Source organism: Choloepus didactylus, chromosome 17 (assembly GCF_015220235.1).
Source record: "Choloepus didactylus isolate mChoDid1 chromosome 17, mChoDid1.pri, whole genome shotgun sequence".
Classification (NCBI taxonomy): domain Eukaryota; kingdom Metazoa; phylum Chordata; class Mammalia; order Pilosa; family Megalonychidae; genus Choloepus; species Choloepus didactylus.
Window position 1 is genome coordinate 59,178,840 of NC_051323.1, and position 23,860 is coordinate 59,202,699.

Below are 23,860 nucleotides of genomic sequence, written 5' to 3' on the forward strand. Positions count from 1 at the left end.
AAAGATGGACATTTTACACAAGTCTAGACAGCCCCATTTAGCAGCCCTCAGAGCTGAAAATGAACGTTTATGGAGAACTTGAATACATATGTGAATAATGATAGTGACAGGTGATGAAAAAGCTCTGGAAAGCTCAAGAGTTTTGATTTTTCTCCATTGTGGATTTTCCCAGCCATAGCTTAGAAGCATTAACACCTTATTACAAATAGAGCTAAAGATAGATGCAGGATGCACCTGGGATCCAACAGTCCCAAGAATCAGAACAGTAACCACCAAAACTTGAATACTAGAAGATGAGACCTCATTTGGCCTTTGCTTCAGCTCAAGGAGGACCCATGATGGGGCCCAAGAAACCGGCAAAAGGAACATCACAATAACAAACCTCAATGAAAAACACGAATGAAATCACCAACTACAGCAATGACTATTGGCCAGAATGCCCTGACAAGAGTCTTTCCAAACCATGCCAGACCAACAGGGCAGCATGTATCACTGACACCACCTGCTTTTAGGCCCTAATGGTGCAGAGGATGGTCTTACCCACACATCCATAAATCTCTGTCAGAGCCCATCCCATTCACCAAATACTCAAAATCTTCAAAGACCATGGAGAGCTATTCTATTCCTAAAGCAATCTTCCAAAAGAGCAGGATGGAGAGACCTCCACATATTCCCTTTCTCCCATGGACCCAAGTCTAAATCACATCTGACTCTCCTTTCCCTTGCCCCCCACATTCTATTAGGCACCCAAGTTTTTCATTAGCAGTGACTCCTGGGTTCATTTCCTTCTCCTGCGGGCCCACCCACCACACCAGCCACAGAGCCCTCTGTACACACTAGCCCTAACCCACTGTTAGATACTACAGCCAGGTGAGTCTTCTCAAGCACAAGTGAAATTGTAGCCTTTTCCTATCTGAATGTTTATTTGGCTCTTTATTACAGAAAATGTCAAAGATACACAAAACACTAAGTTTATTCGTCAGAAACTTAAATCCTCCAGAGAGCTCCTATGCCAGCTAAGTCTCAAAACCCAGAGGCAACAGCCTCTTCAAGAACATCAACTAGATAAGTCCCCTTTGCTCATAAAGTTGACACCCCTTTTCCTCAACATGAACAGGTTAGGGTGGTCACTGCCTAGACATCCCTGAACATCAGGAAAACAATTAAACTAGAGGAAGGGGTAGCAACAGACAAGATGGAATTTATAAAAGATCATGAAAAATGAATATTTATATAATTTTCTTTTTCTTAGTTGCTAGTGTATTAGAATAATTAAAAGGAAAGAATTAAAAAGGTGGAACTGTAACCCATAGCATCCTTTGAAATTTGTTCTATAGCTACTTGTTAAATGGTAATCTGAAAGCTATACCTTTTTGTGTATATGTTGTATTTCACAATAACGAAATAAATGAAACTATGGTACTATAACGCATAATCATTTAGGAAATTTCCTATATATCTACTTGTTAAATCATACTTTGAAAGATATTACCTTTTGTATATGTTATATTTCATAATAAGGAAATAACTAAAACTGTGGAATTGTAATCTACAATATTCTTTGAAATTTGCTAACTACTTGTTAAATTGCACTTGGAAAGTTGTCACTTTTGTGTATATGTTATATTCTACAATTTTAAAAAATGGAAAAAAATAAATAAAAGTAGAGAGAATCGTATAAGAAACCTCTCTGTACCCATCATGCAGCTTCAGTAATTATCACCTCGGAGCCAATCTTATTAACTCTATACTTCAACCTATTCGATTCATATCACTTCAGCTATGAAGACCTTATTATGATCCCCTAACAGAAACTCTCCTTTATAAGCATAAACATAACTACAGTGCCATCATCACAGCCCCCAAAAACTCAACAACCCTCTTTTATATCATCAGATTTCTAGTCAATGTTAGCTTTTCCATAATTGTCCTTGAAACTGGTACCATCTTTTTTTTTTATTTACAGTTTGCATGAATCAGGATACAAACAATGTCCACATATTGTGGTTAGTTAATGTTTCTTAAGCCTCCTTCAAACTATAGGTCCCCCTCCATTTCTTTTTTTCTTTTTCCCACTTTTTCTATTTTGTTTTGTTGGGGGTTTGGGGAGTATTTTTTTTTCTTGGGGGGTAAGGACTGAGAATTATTTTGTTGAAATCTTCAGTCTTTAGCCTGGTTTGCAATTAACCTGTAAAACCTTATGTTACCACTAGTCTTCATCCATATCAAGTTCCAATCAAATATCCTCAAGGTAGTCATTTTTAAAGATGTCCACAAATTCTCTTGATATTTCTCTCTTACAGCAGTGGAGCTTAATTCTAATCCCACTGAGTGTGACTGGCCTTCGTGACTCAGAAGTGACGGTGTGTCACATGCAGGACTAAAGACTAAAAAAGGCCTGTGGCTTCCTCCTTGCTCTCTCAACCTGGGATCTTGCTCTGGGCAACACCAGCAGCCAAGTTGCGAGGACATTCCAGAGGCTCTATGTGGAGAGGAAATGCCCAGAGGAAACAGACCTTCTTGTCAACAGCCAGTGAGGAGTTGAGGCCTCCTGCCAACACCCACCTGAGTGAGCCAGCTCAACGGCGCCTTCTCCAGTCCCAGTCAAGCCTTAAGGTCACTGCGGCCAGCTTGCCTGCTACCCCATGGAGACCCCAGAACTCCCAGCTAAACCCCTTCCAGATTCCCCACTCAGAACTGACAGACAGTAAAAGGTTGTTGTTGTAGACTGCTAGGTTTCGGGGTGATTTGTTAAACAGCAGTAGATAACGAATACATCATGCTTTCTGGCCTCCCACTGCTGACTCCCCTGGGAGTGCCCTCCTTCTCCGGTTTGGGGTGTCCAAATGGTAACCATCTTCTGCCGTTCGCAGACTGACCGCCTCCTCCAGAGCACCACAGCTGGACCTCCCCTTTGCCAACACTCCAAAATCTGCAATCAATCACTCCTTCCTTGCATCTCCCAAAGAACTTTATTTGTACCTGGTAATAAAGCAAGTTAGTCCAAAGGAAAAACCAATTCATCTAATATCCACTTGCCTAAAAGGCATAGTTTGAACAATTTGGTTTCACCAAACAGGCTGTTCCCCAAACATGCCAGGCAATTCTCACCTCAAGGCCTCCTCCTGTTTGACCCACCCCCAGATAGCCACATGGCTCATGGCCTCACCTGCTTCAGGTCTTTGCTTAAATGGCATTACCTTCTCAACGGGGCCTTCCCTGATCCCCTGTTTAAAACTGCTGTACCCCTCACTCCTCCCCAACCCCCACCCACCCAGTACTCCCTCCACTCTACCAGTGTTATTTCCTCCATTGCACTTACCACAATCTAACATATCTTAATTGTATCATTTGTCAATCGTATCCCCCTCTGTGTATCTTAAGTTCTAAGAAGGCAAACATTTTGTTTAGTTCTTGGGTGCTATATCCTCAGACCCTAGAACAGTGCCTACTACATAGAATATGCTCAACATATTCTAGTTTGCTAAAGCTGCCAGAATGCAAAACACCAGAAATGGACTGGCTTTTATAAAGGGGGCTTATTTGGTTACACAGTTACAGTCTTAAGGCCGTAAAGTGTCCAAGGTAACAAATCAACAATCAGGTACCTTCACTGGAGGATGGCCAATGGCATCCAGAAAACCTCTGCTAGCTAGGAAGGCACATGGCTGGCGTCTGCTCCAAAGTTCTGATTTCAAAATGGCTTTCTCCCAGGACATTCCTCTCCAGGCTGCAGTTCCTCAAAAATGTCACTCTCAGTTGCTCTTGGGCTGTTTGTCCTCTCTTAGCTTCTCCGGAGCAAGAGTCTGCTTTCAATGGCCGGCTTCAAACTGTCTCTTATCTGCAGCTACTCTCTCAGCTTCTGTGCATTCTTCAAAGTGTTCCTCTTGGCTGTAGCTCCTCTTCAAAATGTCACTCTCAGCTGCACTGAGTTCCTTCTGTTTGTCAGCTCATTTATATGGCTCCAGTGATTTAATTTAGACCCACCCTGAATGGGTGGGGCAACACCTCCATGGAAATTATCCAATCAGAGTCATCACCCACAGTTGGGTGGGATGCATCTCCAGAAACTACCCAATCCAAACATTACAACTTAATCCCCACCAATATGTCTCCCCTACAAGACTGCATCAAAGAACATGGCTTTTTCTGGGGGACATAATATATACAAAACAGCACACAATAAAAGCTTATTAAATAAATGAACAAGACTATAGCACTTCATATGTCACACACTAGATACAACACCAAATAAATGCTTCAGCATTTTAGGCACCTTTATGTGTACTGTTGAGCATTTTAAGGAGGTTTAATCAATCTCCCCCTTCAATCATAAAAAACAAAACCTTGAACCACCTTAAAATAGACAATCTAAAAATGATATCTTAAGGACTGTAGCATTTCTCAAAAGTGGCCAAAATGTCCACCATTACGTGAATCTTTGGCAGCTTGATGAAATATGATTTCAGGTTATTATAACACTACCTAAACTAAACAGTGAGCCAACTACACCTCTTTCTTTGTCTGAAGCTGTAACTCGTCTGTCATTCCAAAATCCCTCCGAGGGCAGGATCGCGTCTTACCCATCTTAATACTCCCCGCAGTGCCCAGCTAATGGGACAATCTATAGAAGTTTATTAAATGAATATCAGAATTGACAGCATCCTGAGCCATCTCTTCTTGTTACCCAAAAGCACAGAGCAGGCCCACCTATGCAGAAACTGCTGCCATAAAAAGCATCTCATTCTGCAGATGAAGCTGCTGGAACAATTTACCTAATGACTTATTTTACCAAAGAGCCGAGTCTGAGCTGTAACCTTAGCCTCGTTGTGTCACAGCATTCTTGGCTAAACTTACATTGCTGCTACCAAAAGAGGAAAGAAAAAAATAGGTTGCTCCTTTATCTGACATCCGACATAAGGTTCTTACTAGCAATCTATATACACACATCATAGAGAGTCAAATTCTAACAGTGGATGGCGAAATGCAAGATGAATGACGTCACCTGTAAATTACTTCACAGTTTGCTTAAGTAATGCCGGAAAAAAATAACTGCAATACACAGTAATCTGTTTCTCGATAACTAAAGCATAGTTCAACATAGAATTATTCTGTTTTTAAGATCCAGAACAATGCTACAAGGGAGATGTTCAGCTATGATATAACCAAAGATTTATATCATTTCAAGGACACAAGAGTGAACATTCATACTCAGACATTTTCAAAAGTACTACCATCCTTTAGAGCAGGGCTCAGCAAACTACAGTTCATGGGCCATATCCAGCCCATTTCCTGTTTTTTTACATGGCCCATGAGTGAGAATAATTTTTACCTTTTTAAATGGTTGGGGTTAAAAAAAACAAAGGAATAATAATAGTTCAGAACACGTGAAAATTACATGCAATCCAAATTTCAGTGTCCATCAATAAAGTTGTATTGGAACAGTCTCATTCATTTACATATTGTATATGACAGCTTTTGTGCTACAATGGCAGAATTGAGTAGTTATAATAGAAACCATATGGCCTGCAAACCTGAAAATATCTAGTGTATGGCCCTTCACAAAAAAAGTTTGCTGACTCCTGCTTTTGGTGCCTGATTGCCTTGGTTTAAATCCCAATACTGTCACTTCTTAATTGTGTGACCTTGAAAAATTACTTAACCTGTGTCTCAGTTTGCTTATCTGTAAGATGGGCCAGTGATAGTACATACCTTAAAGTTATTTTAAGCTGTAAAGGAAATAATACTTATGAAACATTTAAAACAGCACCTGGCATTAGAAGCCCTTACCAGGGATTAGTCATAACTACAATTTCTTCTTAATGGCTACAGGTTCTATTTTCCATTGAAACGCTAGCAAAGAGGTTAAATTTCAAACTAGCGTTCCCCCCCCCCAATTTATTTAGCATGAGACATTATGAGACAAGAAGAAATGAGAGAAAAATGAAGAAAAACAGAAAGATGAGGATTAATGAGGGAATAAAGAGAGGAAGAAAAAGTAATAAGGACCCCCACTCACCAGCACAGCAGGTGGCCTATTCAAAGGAAAAGTATAAATTGGGGTAATTTCATCGATATTAACAGAGTAAATAACTTCTGTGGGCTGACTGGATACTAATCGCCATGTGGAAGCTGTCTCGATGGGGGTAAAGCAATCTGAATTCCAAGCAAGTGACTTACAAATGAACTCCTGGTCAATTTTTAAGTTGGGAACTTCCTGCATTTTACATTCCTAGACAACTGGCAAATGAGAGCTGCAGTGAATTCTGCATCATGCTATCGATCTAGAGCACCCGATTAAATGGAGACAATTTGTGTAAGGACCCCACGCAGTTGAAGGAGCACAGCGAGAATCTTGCTTATCCATGAGTTTTCATTTTCTTCAGGATAGAACTTACCTCCTAATAATGGTGATAATAAAAGATACACTTAACCTGCTATTGAGATTGAGAAATTATCTCTTCCCAAACACTCACATTCATTTGAACATCCCTGTGCAACGCTACCTTTTCCATGTCTTCAAAACCCCCACTCACTGTTTCTCTTTTTAAAATCATTTCAAAGCTCTAGAGCTCAAAAAGAATTTTTCAACTCGCAACTCTACCACTAGCAAACCACTATCTTTATTTCTCCACATTCCTTTCCAAACTTGATCTTTATAATCTTCACTATGTCTATGGTTTATGCTTATGGTAAATTGTTCCTGCAGAGGCTAAACACACATGTCCAATATTTAAAGAGAACTGACGAGTAAGAACAACATGTAAAGCCTTGGGGGGGGGGGGGCATTATTATCAAAGTGATTTCTGCAAATTTTGCAGGAAACGAAAGTGATTTAAAGCTATGCATCCAGGAGAGTAATTAAGATGCTCCCGTACTGGAAGCAAGTTCAGAAAACTCACTGGGAATATATCTGCTGGGAGATTCCTACTGAAGGCTTTGGCTTGAGGGTCAGTGTCATCTGGGCCAGGGGACTGACTCTTGGTAGAGAATCTGCCTTCTTGGATGCAGTGCGCTTTGTTGCTTGCTCAGGAAGAACCCAGGAGGATGCAGCCCCAGGACTCTGTCCTCCAGCGACTGCAGCAGACGAGGTGTCCTGGGCGGCTGTGGTCTCACAGGCTCTGCCCTTCGTCCCTGGTTTACACACGCAGAGCTGAGGCCGGAGACACATCCCTCCATTCTGGCATGGCGGAACACAGCTTGCTGCAGAAAGACAACAGAAGACACAGCCTTGAAGAAAAGCATCAGAGACTTTACTAGCAGGGGCATCAGGATGTTCTCCAATAAAATAAAACCACACTGCAGGACTCGACGATGAGAGCTAATATTTAAGGACTGCCAGGCACTGTTCTAATACATAGTAACTAATTTAATTCCCCCACATCATTTTAATAGAGTTTTTTTTTGTCCATTTTATAGATAAAGAGGTTAAGTAATTTGGAAAGGTCATAAAATTATTTGTAAATACAGAGCTGGGATTTGAACTCAAGGGAGCTGACTCCAAAGCCATCATCCTGAGCCACCTGACAATAGCTGCCTGTCAGACATGCATCAGAAACACAGGAAAAATCTTAAGAATTTGCTCTGCATTATTTTAAGTTGTGTTCTGTGGCTTAAGTTTAAAATCTGTGTATCCAAAGAAGACTTGGTAAAAAGCAAATACTCAAGTCCAATCCCTGACACCAAGAATTACTCTGCTTAAGACTTCATTTTACACAAGCTCTCAGAGCTTGGGATGACTGTTTTAGAAATGTTGTTCAATCTGCTCTTCTAATGTGTGAAAAAACCAAGGGCAAAAAGGTTGAGAGTTGCCCAACATACACCTGCTAGTTTGTATAAAAATCCTGTCTCCTGTGGCACCATCCCTCATTTTATAATTAAAGGCCACCAAACATAAATATCCTTTTTATCTTCGGTTTGCTTGGATGAACATACATTGAATACCTATTCAAAGTCCTTATTAAGTCACCGTACTGTGGTCAGAATTTTAAAGTTAGCGGTGCTGTGGGTCATGGGTAAAATAAGTTGGACTTTTAGGCTAGGTGCCATGGAAGTTTAGGTATCACTGACAAGTTTTATTAGACAATGTCATAGACCTATGGGCATGATTCCTTCTGTCCAGTCTTTATTTATTCAAATACATTTATCCCATTGCTATCAGTCCACCTTTGACTTAAATTCTTGGTTCTAAAGCAGGTCAAACTACTAAATCTCCCACAAAATTCAATGCAAGATTCAGTCTACAAGACACTTACAAAATAGATCAGGGATATAAAGCATGGGAGGCTCATTTATAAAAGAGCCAAATCACCAGGGCCTAAAAGCCCTGAAACTTACTGATTTTCTGTAAAAGAAAAATATTTTTCCTACCTTCCTACAACATGATTCCTCTTAGTTCCAGCAAGTAGGGATAACAAATGGTCCTCAAGTGTCAGAATAATAGGCTGACAAACTTTCAAAAAGTTGAGAAGGGCCACTGGCCCCTCCCTGGGCCCAGACCTTGAAGCTGTGTGGCCAACACCACTGATCACGAGTGTCGGGTGCTGCCACCGAAGCCATGTCCACATCAGCTTCTAGAATCTAAATAGAGCGGACACTACCTTTGCCAGAATAGATTCAGAGTGATCTTTCCAGGGCCAGGACTAGGGGGAGATGAGTGAGACACTCGCTTTGGGTGCAAGTTTTAAGGGGGAGGAGCAAGATGGCGGCATAGAGAAGAGTGGAAGCTAAGTACTCCCCTGGAACAACTACAAAAAAACAGAAACAACTAGTAAATAATCCAGAATAACTGCGGGGGGACAAACGAGACCATCCACTCATCATACACCAACCTGAATTGGGAGGAATGCCCAAGAACACAGCATAAAATCTGTAAGTAAAACCTGCGGATCCAAGTCAGGAGACCCCCTCCCCCATAGCCCGAGCTGCAAAGCCTCGTGGAGCCAGAGAGAAGCTCTCTCCCAGCAAGAGAGTATAGCTCAGCTGAGCTCCAACTGGGGTTTTAAGTAGCGAGTGTGAACTGCTCACTACAGGTATGAATCCCCAAAAAAACAGACAGAGGCTTTGGGTGACAACTGACCTTGGAGAGCCGGAGGGTCACCTTGGACTGGGTCTGAAGGGGACTATCTGTTTCTTTTTTGGCTCAGTGGAGAAAGCCCCAGTCATTTTCAGTTTCCATGGCTTTGACTCTGGGAAGGGTGGAGACACCACAAGCAGAGAGAGAGAGAGACCACTGAAATGCTAATGACCTCCACCTGGGGGGTCTGTCTTCTCTAGGAGGAAAGGGGTGGGGCCCTTTCCATTCAGAACCAGACCCTAGAGCCCGGGGGAACACGGCCATACCTCCTCACACCAGTCAAGAATTATAGGCTAACAGGCATCACCTGCTGGGCAGAAAAGCACAGTGACCCAAGGCATCAAAGGGTGGAACAATTTTCTAAGGCACACCCTCAGGGAAACCAGATACTGAATATTTCTTCCCTCTGGGACCTGAGCCTGTTCTGGTCTGGGAAAACCTGATTTGGATAACCAAGGAAACCATGCCTAGACAACAGAAAATTACAACCTACACTAAGAAAAACAAAGTTATGGCCCAGTCAAAGGAACAAATGTACACTTCAACTGAGATACAGGAATTTAAACAACTAATGCTAAATCAATTCAAAAAGTTTAGAGAAGATATTGCAAAAGAGATAGAGGCTGTAAAGGAAACACTGGGCATATATACGGCAGAAATCAAAAGTTCAACAAAACTAATAGAATCTACGGAAATGAAAGGCACAATGCAAGAGATAAAAGACACAATGAAAACAGACAGCAGCAGATCTCAAGAGGCAGAAGAAAACACTCAGGAACTGGACAACAAAACACCTGAAAGACTACATGCAAAGGAGCAGATGGAGAAAAGAATGAAAAAATATGAGCAACGTCTCTGGGAACTCAAGGACAAAATGAAATATAGGAATGTACGTATCATTGGTGTCCCAGAAGGAGAAGAGAAGGGAAAGGGGGCAGAAGCAATAATAGAGGAAATAATTAATGAAAATTTCCCATCTCTTATGAAAGACATAAAATTACAGATCCAAGAAGAGCAGCATACTCCAAACAGAAGAGATATGAATAGGCCTACACCAAGACACTTAATAATCAGATTATCAAATGTCAAAGACAAAGAGAGAATCCTGAAAGCAGCAAGAAAAAAGCGATCCATTACATACAAAGGAAACTTAATAAGACTATGTGTGGATCTCTCAGCAGAAACCATGGAGGCAAGAAGGAAGTGGTGTGATATATTTAAGATACAGAAAGAGAAAAACCGCCAACCAAGAATCCTATATCCAGCAAAGCTGTCCTTCAAATATGAGGGAGAGCTCAAAATATTTTCTGACAAACAGACAATGAGAGACTTTGTGAACAAGACACCTGCCCTACAGGAAATACTAAAGGGAGCACTACAGGGTGATAGAAGACAGGAGTGCGTGGTTTGGAACACAATTTTGGGAGATGGTAGCACAACAATGTAAGTACACTGAACAAAGGTAACTATGAATATGGTTGAGAGAGGAAGGTGGGGAGCATGTGAGACACCACAAGAAAGGAGGAAAGATAAAGACTGGGACTGTGTAACTTGGTGAAATCTAGAGTATTCAACAATTGTGATAAAATGTACAAATATATTATTTTACGAGAGAGAACAAGCAAATGTCAACCTTGCAAGGTGTTAAAAATGGGGAGGCATTGGGGGAGGGATGCAATCAGCATAAACTAGAGACTGTAAAGGAAACACTGGGCATAATAGAATCATTGTATTATGCTTCCTTTAATATTACAAAGGTGATATACCAAGATAAATGCAGATAAGAGGGGGGGATAGGGGAGGCATGTTAGACACTTGACATTGGTGGTATTGTCTGATTCTTTATTCTACTTTGATTTAAGGTTATTTTTCCTTTTGCTGCTGCCTACCTGTCATTTTTTTTTCCTCTTTCTTTTGCCTCTCTACCTTCTTTGATTCTCCCTCCTGCCTTGTGGAAGAAATGCAGATGCCCTTATATAGATAGTGGTGAAGGTGGTGAACACATAAATGTATGACCATGCAGAGAACCATCGATTATTTACTTGGGATGGAATGTATGGTGAGTGAACAAAACCATATTAAAAAAAACATGGGTTGATGACAAAACCTCGAGGGCAATATACTGAGTGAAATAAGCCAGACACATAAGGACAATTATTGCAGGGTCTCACTGATCGGAACTAATTATAATATGTAAACTCATAGACATGAAATATAAGGTACCAAGATACAGGACGAGGCTTAAGAATGGGGAGTGGTTGCTTAGTATGAGCAGAATGTTCAATTAGGATGAACTTAAATGTGTGGAAATGAACAGGGGTGTTGTTAGCAAGATGTGAGAATAACTAACAGCGCCGAATGGTGTGTGAATGAGGTGGAAAGGGGAAGCTCAGAGTCATATATGTCACCAGAAGGAAAGTTGGAGGTCAAAAGATGGGAATGTATAAAACTGAATCCTATGGTGGGCAATGTCCATGATCAACTGTACAAATACTAGAAATCGCTTCCATGAACCAGAACAAATGTATGACAATACAATTAGAAGTTAATAATAGAGGGGCATATAGGGAAGAACTATATACCTATTACAAACTATATACTGCAGTTAGTAGTATTTTAACATTTTTTCATAAATAGTAACAAATGTACTATACCAAAACTACAGGTCAACAATTGAGGGGGGTTGGTTAGGGATGGGGAGGATTAGAGTTTCCTTTTCTTTTTTTCTTTTTTCATCTTTCACTTTATTTCTTGTCTGGAGTAATGGAAAGTTTCTAAAAATTGAACAAAAATTAAGTGTGATGGATGCACAGCTGTATGAGGGTACCCAGGGGCAAGTGGTTGTACACTTTGGATCTTTGGATAATTGTATGGTATCTGAACAATCTCAATAAAAATGAAAAACAAACAAACAAAAAAAAAAAGTTGAGAAGCATTTGTTTAAAAAAAAAAAAAAATCCATGACCTTGAGGTAAGTCACTTAGCCCTGTGCTCTGTACCTGTGCATGTTTGGGGGCACGGAGAGGGCAGTAGTTGCTTATTCTAAATTGGTTCCCAAGGGCCCCTCCCTTATGATGCTTCTACAATTCAAATTCAAAAACTGTGAGATCTGAAGTCCAGGATTCTAATTTAGAGTTTTACTCATCATCTGGGCAAACTTGGTTAAGGGATCTGCTATGCTTGGGTCTCGACTGGGCAATGGTTATTTACGGAATGTCACCGGAACGGGGACGGACTCCACCCAGAGGGTACAGAGGCCAGGAGCGGAGACTGGGCTTTGGAAGCTGAGTCTCTGCCAGAGCTCACCCCCCAGGCACTTTCATGTATATCTCCCTTCATGCTTTCAATTAGAAACATGTTGCAGTTGAACATCTGAGAGTGATTTCTGCTTCCCCTCCCTCCCAAGGTGTACTGCAGAGGCTGTGCACAGCTCACAAAAACTGGTCCCCAGACGGAGGCCAAGGACTGACTCTTCCTAAAGACCACTAAGAACGTGCAAGAAGAACTTGGCTTTAGCAGGACAATGGTCTCCATGGATGAATTAGAAGTGTAACAGGGTAACGATTTTTTTTTTTTTTAACTCTTCAAATATTCTGGTGAGTAGGGTGGAAGAATAATTTTTTAAAAAATGAAACTTCCCAGTATTTTCTACTGAAGAAAAAGAACATGTTACCTAACACTATGACTATATACAATGCCACCCTTTTGCAGAAAGTTTTTAAAGGTCAATAGGGAAAATGAGAGACAATTTCTCTTTGCCCCCTACCCACCCACCAAATGGGCATGGTGGGGGGGCTGGCTTGAAATGCTGGGGACAGATTCCCTAATTGCCAAGGCAAGGCCCCCACCTAACTACATACCATGAAAAACAAAACCCATGTCTTGTGACCACAGTTTATCAAACTATTTTCCCTACCATATTTGGACCCCATATGGAAGTGATTCTTACACTGCAGTGAAGACTAGTGGTTCTCAAAGTGTGGTGCAGGGAAGGCAGAAGCAGCAACCAGGAATGTACTGGAAATTCTCAGGCTCTCCAGGCCTGCTTTATTAAATTCAAAACTGGAGCCCAGCAATCTGTGATTGCCCTCCAGGTAATTCTGATGCATGCTCAAATTTGAGAACCACTGACATCCAGCATTTGGAACTGTCTTCCACTTTTTGAAGGTTGATATTTTTATAATTGCAAGTTTAGTGTTTTCATGCTACAATTTCTTTTATTTTACTGAATTCTTGGCTGTGATAAAAGTGTGTGTTTATCTTGCCCCTTTATTTTTAATGCAAAAGAAGAGGGAGACCAAGAACTTAAAATGGCTGCTAGGTGAGAAAAGGCAAAGAAACATCTCCATGAAAAATACTAGATAAAAACCATAAAGTGACCCAGAACACCACTTCCAGAGTAGCACTGGCCAGATAAGGTCTGCTAAATCTACAGGGACCATGCATTTGGTGAACCAGGAGTCTACATTCTGAAACGAGTGAGTGAGTCGGCTGAAAGTCCCTCAGCCACGCTGCGGTGTGGGGAAATCGTGGGTTGGCGTTTGGAGACGGACTAGTTCTTAAAAAAAAAAAAAAAAGCCCGGGAGCAGCTGCAGATACGATGGGAGTGGGCTGGGCTAACACCTCGGTGTCTGGCATGGAGGATACCCCTTCCCACACCCACTGCTGATTGTCTCGGGCCCAGGGGGAGCAAAGGGGAGCCAAAAGGAGAAAAAAATCGCATGACTTGCAGCCATCTCTCCGGCGGGTGGGGGCACTCCTGCCCGGGGCCAAACCCACAGCACAGAGTCACGCCAGGAAACCCAGTGTAACAGGGAGTCTTTCCCGCAGCACCGCGCACACACCACAATATTTGCTATGGACAGTGGCTTTTAATACACCCACAGCTGATTGTCCCAGAGCTGGGAGGGCGGAGCTGTGCGGAAAGGGGGAAGTTAACGCATCCCATTCAACCATCTTTGAAGCGGGCTGGGAGCGCCCCTGCACGGCCCGGCAGCCCAGGGCTACCCTGGTGGCTGGCGCACACTTGTGACATGGCACGGGCCTCCCTCCCTCAGCAGAGGTCCTGGAAGAGCACAGCAGGGAAGGGGGAACCACTCAGAAAACCCAGGGAACCTATGCCAATACCAAGGACTTTTGGATCAGCAGCAGAGAACAGCCTTAAATCTTCAGGAACACCTGGGAGGTTTGATTATTAAAGCTGCCCTTCCTCCCTAACCGCTCAGACACATGCCCCTCATTCAGGGCGGACAGCACCAACAACACACCCAAATTTAGTGCACCAATTGGACCCCACAAGAATCAGATCCCCACACACCACAAAGACAAAGTTGGGGAGAACTGATTTGAGGGGAATAGGTGACTCACAGACACCATCTACTGGTTAGTTAGAGAAAGTTTACGCCACCAAGCTGCAATTCTGACATTAAAGATCAAGTAAACCAAGTGCCAAGAGGCCAAAAACAACAGAAAATCTTAAAACATATGATAAAACCAGATGATATGGAGAACCCAAACCCAAATACCTAAATCAAAAGATCAGAAGACACACAGTACTTGGCACAATTAATCAAAGAATTACAGACAGGCAACGAGAGCATGGCACAGGATATAAAGGACATGAAGAAGAGCATGGCATAGGATATAAAGGACATAAAGAAGACCCCAGAAGAGCATAAAGAAGATATTGCAAGAGTACATAAAAAAATAGAAGATCTTATGGAAATTAAAGAAACTGTTGGACAAATTAAAAAGTTTCTGGATACTCATAATACAAGATTACAGAAGTTGAACAACTCAGCCTCCTTAAGGACCACAGAATAGAAAATGAAAGAACAAAAGAATGAATGGGGAAAAAAAATCAAAAAAATTGAAATGGATCTCAGGGATATGATAGATAAAATAAAACATCCATATTTAAGACTCATTGGTGTCCAAGAAGGGGAAGAGAAGGGTAAAGATCTAGAAAGAGTATTCAAAGAAATTGTTGGGGAAAACTTCCCAAACCTTCTACACAATATAAATACACAAAGCATAAATGCCCAGTGAACTCCAAATAGAATAAATCCAAATAAACCCACTCCAAGACATATTCTGATCAGACTGTCAAGTACTGAAGAGAAGGAGCAAGTTCTGAAAGCAGCAAGAGAAAAGCAATTCACCACATACAAAGGAAACAACATAAGACTAAGTAGTGACTACTCAGCAGCCACCATGGAGGCAAGGCAGTGGCATGACATTTAAAATTCTGAGAAAGAAAAATTTCCAGCCAAGAATACTTTATCCAGCAAAACTCTCCTTCAAATTTGAGGAAGAGCTAAAATTTTTCACAGACAAACAAATGCTGAGAGATTTTGCTAATAAAAGACCTGCCCTACTTCAGATACTAAAGGGAGCCCTATCGACACAGAAACAAAGAAAGGAGAGAGAGAGAGAGAGAATTTTAACAGACATATATAGAATATTACATCCCAGGTCACAAGGACACACATTCTTCTCTAGTGATCACGGATCTTTCTCCAGAATGGACCATATGCTGGGACATTAAAACAAGCCTCAATAAAATAAAATAAAAAAATGAATTTGGTCAAAGCACATTCTCTGACTACAATGGAATACAAATAGAAGTCAATAACCATCAGAGACTTGGAGAATTCACAAACACCTGGAGGATAAAAATGAGGGGGAGATGAAAACATTCCCGGATAATCAGAAGCTTAGGGACTTCATCACCAGTAATCAGTCCTATAAGAAATGCTAAAGGGAGTTGAGCAGGCTGAAAGGAAGACAGTAAACAATTGTCTGAAACTACATGAAGAAATAAAGATTTCCAGTAAAGATCACATGGGTAAATATAAATACTAGTACTACTGTATTTTTTACTTATAACTCCACTATTTACTTCCTACAAGATCTAAAATACATAAACTGTAATGATAAATCAGTAGTTTTGGACTCGTAAAATATGTAATTTTTGACAAGAACTACATAAAAGTGGGGGAATGATGGAGTATAGTAACAGTTTATGTGTCATATTGAAGTTAAATTGGTATCAAAGAAAAACAAGATTGTTACAGATTTAAGAGGTTAAATTTAAGCCCCATGGTAAACACAAAGGAAGTATCAGAGAATATGACCACAGAGATGAAAAGTAGAGTAGGGGTTACGAGAAGTGGGGGAAGGGGCAATGGGGAGTTAAGAAATGAGAGTAGTGTTTCTGTCTGGGGTGAAGGGAAACTTCTAGAAATGGATGGTGGGAAGGTAATACCATTGCAACATTCTAAATGTGATTAATCCCACTAATAGAATGCTAGGGAGGGGGTGGAATGGGAAGATTTAGGCTATATATATGTTTCCACAGTTGAAAAGAAAAAAAAAAAAAAAGACAGTCTAAATAGATGACAATTAAATGCCAAGGATGATCCTGGATGGGATCTGAGGATGGAGGAGAGGAGGCTCAAAGAGACTCAGATGGGACACAAGAAAAAAAAAAAAGGAAATATAGAATGTAAGCTTTATATCAATGTTGAATTTCTTTAACTTCATAGCTGCGCTTAATGAGATTGCATAAAAGAATGTTCTTGTCCATGTGAAAGGTATATGTGAATTATATTGTTTGTTCAAAGATATGTGCAGCTTGCTCTCATACGTTCAGAGGACAGAGCAATAGATGATGGATGACATAGGGAGGGAGGGAGGGAGGGAGAGAGGGAGGGAAAGAAAGAAACGGTGGTGTGACAGGATGTTCAAGGTGGTGGATCGGGGTATCGGGGGAGGGGGGTGGGGGTATGATGGAGTTCTATGTATGGGGTTCATACTGTTTTTGCAACTGTTCCTGTAAGATTGAATTTTTTTCAAAATAAAATTTATTAAATTAAAAAAAAAGACAAATTAAAAAAAAGGGGGGGGAACATTTTTCACGTGACCAAATTCTCAAGATGACTATGGGTCCCTTCCAAAAGTCTATATATTTCCTTTCATTGCAAACGCAAAATTTGTAGGCATTTATGAGAAAACTATTATTATAGCTAAAGTTTTGAACTACATGGAATATTATAAATAAATGTCACAGAAGCACAACTTTTTTCTACTTGTTGATCCTGCATTTGCCTGGTCAGCTGTGGTTCAGCCTCATGAGCTGATGCTACATCAAGACCCTATTGGTACAAGCTTTCCTGCACATTAGAATCCACCTGGGGAGCTCTTTAAACTCCCCAACCCCAATCCTAACAGCAGACCAACTGAATCAGAATCTCTGAGGGTGGGACCCAGGCTTCAGTGTTTTCTTTCTTTTTCTTTTTTTTTTTTTTTTTTTGGAACTTCCCAGGTGACTGCAATGTGCAGACAAATTTGAGAACCTGCCGGCCAAGGAACAAAATCCTAATACACACTTGCTGTCAGACTAGGCTTCCTAAAACGCGGCTCTTTGAATCATTTTTCACCTTCATTCAAAAACTTTTAACATTTTTAAATTGCCTATGAGGTAAGTGCAAGACCCTCTATACCTGGCCCAAGTCTACTCTTTACAATCACACTCCCCACTGGTTGACCCTGCAGAAGTCCGCCCCTCCTCTAGGATTCCCCACACTTTGCCTCTGCACTCACTCTACCCTATCCTTAAAAACAGGTCTCTCAATCTCTTGCTCATCTGGAACCCCCACTCTGTAAGTCTTTCCTTCTCCAAGATGTCTTTCTGACATGCCCAGCCCTCCCATGATGATCTTTTCAATATCTGAATTTCTGTTGCATTTTCTTCATTCATTTCACATTTCATATGTACTATTGCATATCATTTGTCATCTTTTTTACAAAGTTATCTCTTATTTTCAACCAGATTAGAAACAACTGTGAGGTCAGTTAATTGGTTCATGAAGGTGTTTTTTTGTTTTTTTTTTTTTTTGAATCCTACAGGAGCTTAACCTCATCTTGGTTGACTGACAGACACGAAAGGACAAGCCACTCCTTTCCAAACATGCTGGGATTCCAGGACATCTACAAAGGGAAAATCCTCTGTGGGCTCTTGGTAACAGTACTTAGTTTGCGAGTTACTCAAACAGTCTCAAATCATTCAACGCAGATATTTTCGGATCAAAATCAACATTCAAATATACTCTGCCCATACGCGAGGTCTGAAGAGACATTTACACACCATTTCATAATTATAGTTACAGTTTCAGAAGCCCAGCTCCATGTGTTTTAGTAGAACTCTAAGGGATAGTAAGGATCTGATAAGAGCTGTAAAAAGAAAATAAACTTCCAATACAAAGGCACACTAAGGGAGTCCACCTAAAAAAAAGTTCAGGTGCAGAAGAAAGAGCTTCCAAGCCATACTCAGTTCATGGAAATAAACTTGTAGGGAGGGCTACTCCTAGCCCTCCCAGTCTTTTAAAAGACAATCCCATAAAAAGGGCTTCTGCTCAAGATAACATGGGAAATTAACCCTCTAACTCCCCACCTTGCTCCAGCCTAACTCAACCCCAAGACCAAAGAACATGCCAGCCAACAAGTTCCCCATGAATTTTAATAGAGACGGACTTACAGAAGGATTTTCCCAATGGCGGCCAGTTGCGAAATGGAAGTCAATAATGCCCGCAAAGAAGAGGAAGAGGAGAGCCTTATATAGCTCAGCAGAGCCTCAGTAGATTCCGTTACAAAGAAGCCTCCGCTGAGTCTTGTGGAAGCTGATTACCACCAGCGATCGGGCTTAATGAACTTGCCTTCCCTAAGGGAGGGGATGGGAGCAGACCCTGGGCTGCCCCATACCTCCACTGAACTTTTTTAAGTTCAAATATTTTTTTAAGTTAAAAAGCTTTCCACTGCCGACCAGGATGGAGTAACTATTATTAAATTACTCTTCTTGGCATAAACGACTAGAAAACTGGATAAAAGATACACAACAACTGTTTTAGAAAGCTGGCAGTGCCAGACCATGATGCCTAAGAGAAGGGAAACAAACCAGATGAGCTTCGATCGCCCTGACCTCCTGCAAGAGGCACTTTCTGGGCTGCAGCGCAGGGAGGGAAACCAAGCGGAGCATGCTGGTGATGGTTTCACTAGGACCTACCTCCTGGAATTTGCAGGACAGAGGACTACAGAGGAGAGACCTGCACATGGAGATCTGCACAGGGGTCCCCTGAAGTCCTTGACTGATACTAAATTTGCACAGGCATGGGGGGAAGCAGGCAAAGAACAATCACCCAGGACCTGCAACTGCAAATTCCCAGAGCTTCCATAGGGGGCTTCCAGTCCTGACCTGTCAGAGTCACGAACTTTGGTAGAGACCCCAGAATTAAACTCCTTTTTAAGAGGATCGTACAATCTTGATATCAAAATCAGACAAGAAAAAAACGAACACACAAATCACAGTTGTGAATACAGATGCAAAATTCCTAAATAAGGTATTAGTAAATCAAATGCAGCAGAATTTGCAAAACAGAAAAACAAGTAGAATTAATTCCAGAAGTACAAGGATAGCTGTATCAGAAAATCTATCAATGCAATTCTTCACGTTAATAAATCAAATGAGAATTTATCTCAACGGACACAGAAAAGTTTTCAAGGAAATTCACCACTTATTTATGATAACATACAAAACTCTTAGCCAACTAGGAATACAAAGGGATTTCCTTATCCTAGTAAACCCTATCTACAGCAAATCCTATAGCATATACCAAAACGACAGGAAATACTACAAGGAAACTGTAGAAGCGCTCTTTTTAAAGTTTCAATCAAGCCTCAAATGCCCACAATTGTCTCTAATGGTCAACGTTGCAATGGAGGTCCCAGTCAACAAAACAAAACAAGAAAAAGAAATAAGAGCTCTAAAAGGGACCAAGAAGAAACAAATGCATCACTATTTGCAGTTAACCTATTTGTCTGTGTAGATAATCCAAAGATTCTACAAACTACTGTATCTGATAAGCAAGGTCAGCAAGGTTCCTAAGTATTAGATAAGGTTAAAAAAGTCAATAGTATTCCTACAACAAGCAGCATGTAATTAGAAAATGTAATAGACAAAACATACCATTCTCAATGGCATCACTAATGGTAAGTTATCTAAAGCAAAGCTAACAAAAATGTGCAAAATGGGATGAAGGAAACTACAAAGCATTTTTTAAATAGTGGTAATATGTAACAAATTTCCCATTTTACCCACTTTTAAGTGCATAATTTGGTGATATTGATCACATTCATAATGCGTTGCCATTGCCACCATCCATTACCAAAATTTTTCTCATAACCCCAAAAAGAAACTCTGTACCTATTAAGCAATAATGCCCCATTTCTCCTTCCCCCTCTAATCTCTTCTAATTCCCCCCTAATCAACTTCCAGTCTCTATGAATATGCTCATTCTAGATACAGCATTCTTAAAGGATAATAACAACAACAACAAAACTAAATAACTATTAAATATACCATGCAGGTAGATTATAAGACTTGATTGTTAACAATCTTCCCCAAGTATTTCTATAAATTCAGTGCCATCCTGATTAAAATCTTAATGTAATTGTTCAAAGAACTTGACAAGCCAATACTAAAATTTATATGGCACATTAAAAGGTTAAGAATGGTGAAAACAATGATGACAAAAAGGACCATGGGGAGATTTGCCCTATCAGATATTAAGAGTTATTTCAGAGTTAAAATAAGACAATGTGGTATTGGTCCAGATTTAGAAAACCAGATAAACAAAAAAATTAGTAGAAAGACTCAAATATAAGTGGAGGCTTGGAAGATGATGGAGGAGAGAGAATAAATCCGTAGGAAAATAAATAATGGACTACTTATTAAATGTGTTGGGGAAAAAAAACAGTCATCCATATAAAAGAATTAAAACTATAACCCTAATTTATGCCTCACACAAGAATATAAATTTCAGACCTTTAAAACCTTTAAAAGAAAATATGAAAGAATAGCTTCATGATTTGGGATAAGGAAGAATTTCTCAAATGTGAAATAGAAAGTAAAAATCAAAAAGCTTTGAGAGACTTAACCATATTAAAATTTAACAGACACCATAAACACAACTGAAAGACAAGAGACAAAAAGAAGATATTTGCAACATATTTAACAATGGATTATTAACCAGAATATCCTGACCCCCTACAAATCAATAGAAAAAAAAAAAAAAAAAAAAAAAGAAAGAAATGGACAAAGGATATAAACCAGCTATTTATCAATGCTGAAATTTGAGTGGCAAATAAACATGAAAAAATACTCAATCTCTCCAATAATCAGAGAACTGCTTATCAAAGCAACATTGACATGAAATTCCACACTCAAGAGATTGGCAAAAAACATAGGCTGTTACCACCAACTGTTAGCAGGGACATAGGGAAATGGGAATTCTTGTATATCCTGTTGGTGGGGTATGTTTTGGATCCACCTCTGTGGAAAGCAATTTGGCAATATCTAGGTAGGGTTAAATGTGTAAACCCTAATACCCAGCAATTTCACTTCTAAGCTGTTGCACACATACATCCCAGGAGATATATACAGAAATATTCACAGCACACCAACTATAGCAGCAAAATACTGGTATTGGTAGATGAATGGATAAACAAACTGTGGTATATTCATACAATGGAATAATACACAGCAGTGAGAATAATGTCCTAGATCTAGATCTTGCAACATGGATGGGTCTTGCAAAGAGAATGCTTCCTAATAATGCTGTTCTATGTATGACCATATAATAACTGTTCAAGTAATTCTTAAAAATATATAAAACAATACTATTTTTCTGAATACATATAAAATCAACAAAAGTATACATATATATACTTGGATTCACACCAAATTCACACAGTAGTCACCTGTGGGAAGGAAGCAGAATGATACTAGAGAAGGACACAGATCACTATATAGAAATAGTTCTTTTCTTAAAAAGAGAAAAGAGGGGAAGGGAGGGGAGGAGAGGGGAGAAAGAAAAATGGGTAGCAAACAAGATCAGGAGACATGTATTAATTGTGGGTAGATACATAAGTGTTTACTATTACATCTGCTGTACTTTCCTGCATATATTTTTAATTTTTCAAAATGAAAATAATTTTTTAAAAAGAATCCAACAGAGACAATGGGGCAGGGGGAGAGAAACGGGGAGTTAATGCTTAATGGGTACAGAGTTTCTGTTTGGGGTCAGGAAAAAGTCTTGGTAATGGATGGTGGTGATGGTAGTACCACAACACGGTGAATGTGATAACACTTCTCAATTGCATACTTAACAGTAGTTAAAACAGGAAATTTTATGTTGTTTATATGTTACCACAATAATCTTTTTTTAAAGGCAGCTGGAAATTGAAGATAGCTAAAACTTGTTTCTTGATCACAGGGTGAAGGGCTGGTGATGGAGCTGGGGTTGGGTAAAAGTGGCAGAAACCGCCCCATGACAAAGACGAAGGGTGAATACTGGGCTCTGCAGAAAGCCAACCAACATCAACATCTGGGTGAGCAGGTGTGGGAACAAAATCCTACTCCACCCTGGCTACAGGCTGTTCTTAGAACATTCCGTCATTTAACACAGTCAAAACTGAGTAGGTTCCCAATTTTCACCCCCAACAGTAAAGACTCTTGGATTTCTTCCGCATTTGAATCCTACTTCAGTTTGGCAAGCTGATCTTAATGTCTTTAAACGTTCAGTAATTGTATTTTTAGGAAGTAACCCATGCCCTGAAGCTCGGCCTCTGTTGCTTTCAATTCTAAAAAAGTAACCCTTAGTTATATTTACATCATACCCCAGCCCACACAGGGCACACAGTGACTCTCTGCCCCCTTGGCTTTCTCTCCAAACAAGCTGCAGCATGTCCACCGCCTGTGGCTGCAGAGAAATGTGAGTCTAACTGTGCCTTCTGTGATCAGAGACAGCAGGTGAGAAACCGCTCTGCTGTGTGTGTCTTCACAGTAATTCCCAGCTGCCCTTCGAAGTTATTCAATAACAGAGTGATATCAGATCACAAGAAACACAGCATGAGGTCACACTTTTTAGTCTCCTCTAACTCTGTCTGCTCCTTGTACCAAACCCAAATGAAAGCTGTACTTTGACTGTAAATGCCACTGGGTCATCTTCCTCCGAAATCTCTAGGGAAAAAAACAAAAATTAACAGGATCCCAATGCCTTTTCTATCCAGCCTTGTGGAGGAATGAAGAACTCCTCAAAACCAGGCCTTCCAGACAGATGAACCATGCTCCATCAAGCACCAGCACATTGAAAACTCTTTTGGGTTTCTGATCATTATGAAGATTCATGTGAAATACTGCAGGTGCGTGTTCACCTGCTTGCTTTATCCTCTCTCCTCCTCTAGGCAGGCTGACCAGGCACAGGCTGTTTCCACCACCATTTCCTACCAAGTTTGTTTCTTTTAGTTGTCTCAAGTGACAACTTAGCCAAGGAGATAATCAGATGGCCAAGCACAGCATAAATTACAAGGAATACAAGTCACAAAGGTTGGGTGCAGAATATCATAGTTTTATTCAGGAATTTAATGCCTTTATATCAAGTGATCGGCTCCCATCTGCCTAACACCCAAGGAGCTGGGTTCTGGAAGGCTGTGGTCCAAGCACAGCATGAGTGGCTCCTTACCAGCTGATATAATTTAAAATAGGGATTCAGCTGGGGCCAAACACACCTCCCAATGCCATCAATAACTGGAAAATCAATCAATTAGTATAACCTAATTAAATCATAAGTCTGAAATGAAGAACAACCAGCAGTTTTTCAGGTCTGTTTCTTTCTGGTCTTGTTATTACCTTTTTATAAAGTTTGGGTATTTTTTAAAGTCCCAGAA

The 23,860-nt window shown here is 40.4% G+C and overlaps 1 protein-coding gene across 6 annotated transcripts in view; it reads right to left on the reverse strand.

Annotated features, from left to right (window-relative positions):
• LTBP1 (latent transforming growth factor beta binding protein 1) overlaps window positions 1–23,860 on the reverse strand; it is a 413,770-nt gene that overhangs the window by 340,758 nt on the left and 49,152 nt on the right. For all 6 annotated transcript variants that reach the window (XM_037806447.1, XM_037806449.1, XM_037806448.1 and 3 more), the window contains exon 3: window positions 6,903–7,203. In XM_037806447.1, the coding sequence (XP_037662375.1) occupies window positions 6,903–7,203 (301 nt within the window). The remainder of the gene's footprint in view (window positions 1–6,902; window positions 7,204–23,860) is intronic.